The sequence below is a fragment of the Buceros rhinoceros genome, unplaced genomic scaffold (assembly GCF_000710305.1).
Source record: "Buceros rhinoceros silvestris isolate BGI_N320 unplaced genomic scaffold, ASM71030v1 scaffold26140, whole genome shotgun sequence".
Taxonomy (NCBI): domain Eukaryota; kingdom Metazoa; phylum Chordata; class Aves; order Bucerotiformes; family Bucerotidae; genus Buceros; species Buceros rhinoceros.
The window spans coordinates 1-335 of NW_010391717.1; the positions used below are offsets into that span (position 1 = coordinate 1).

Sequence of the window (335 nt, forward strand, 5' to 3'; positions counted from 1 at the left end):
GCTGCTGGCCTGCCGGCCCTGTGCAGCTGCTGCCAGCACAGAGGGGTCTGAAGGTTTCCTGGCTTGTGTCTCCCCAGGAACCTTCCGAGGAGTGTGCAAGAAAATCGACCACTTCCCCGAGGATGCGGATTATGAGCAAGACACAGCCGAATATCTCCTCCGTGAGTTCGCTTTCCGGCGGCGCGGCAGAGCTCCCTGGGGACCCCTGCTCCCCTGGCACCCCCCCCCTCGTCCCCCAGCACCCAGAGCAGATCCCCCACAGCCGCTGGCAGGAGGCTGAGGGGGGGCCGCCCCGGGGTCCCCGACCAGCAGCAGCGACGCTCAGGCATAACCGA

General features: G+C 66.9%; 1 protein-coding gene across 1 annotated transcript in view; it reads left to right on the forward strand.

Annotated features, from left to right (window-relative positions):
- Nucleotides 1–77: 77 nt before the first annotated feature.
- The window catches only part of CACNG2 (calcium channel, voltage-dependent, gamma subunit 2), a gene marked incomplete at its 5' end in the record, with an annotated part of 4,894 nt that continues 4,636 nt past the window's right edge, over nt 78–335 (forward strand). The window contains one exon of the mRNA XM_010142844.1: nt 78–161. Within this exon, the coding sequence (XP_010141146.1) occupies nt 78–161 (84 nt within the window). The remainder of the gene's footprint in view (nt 162–335) is intronic.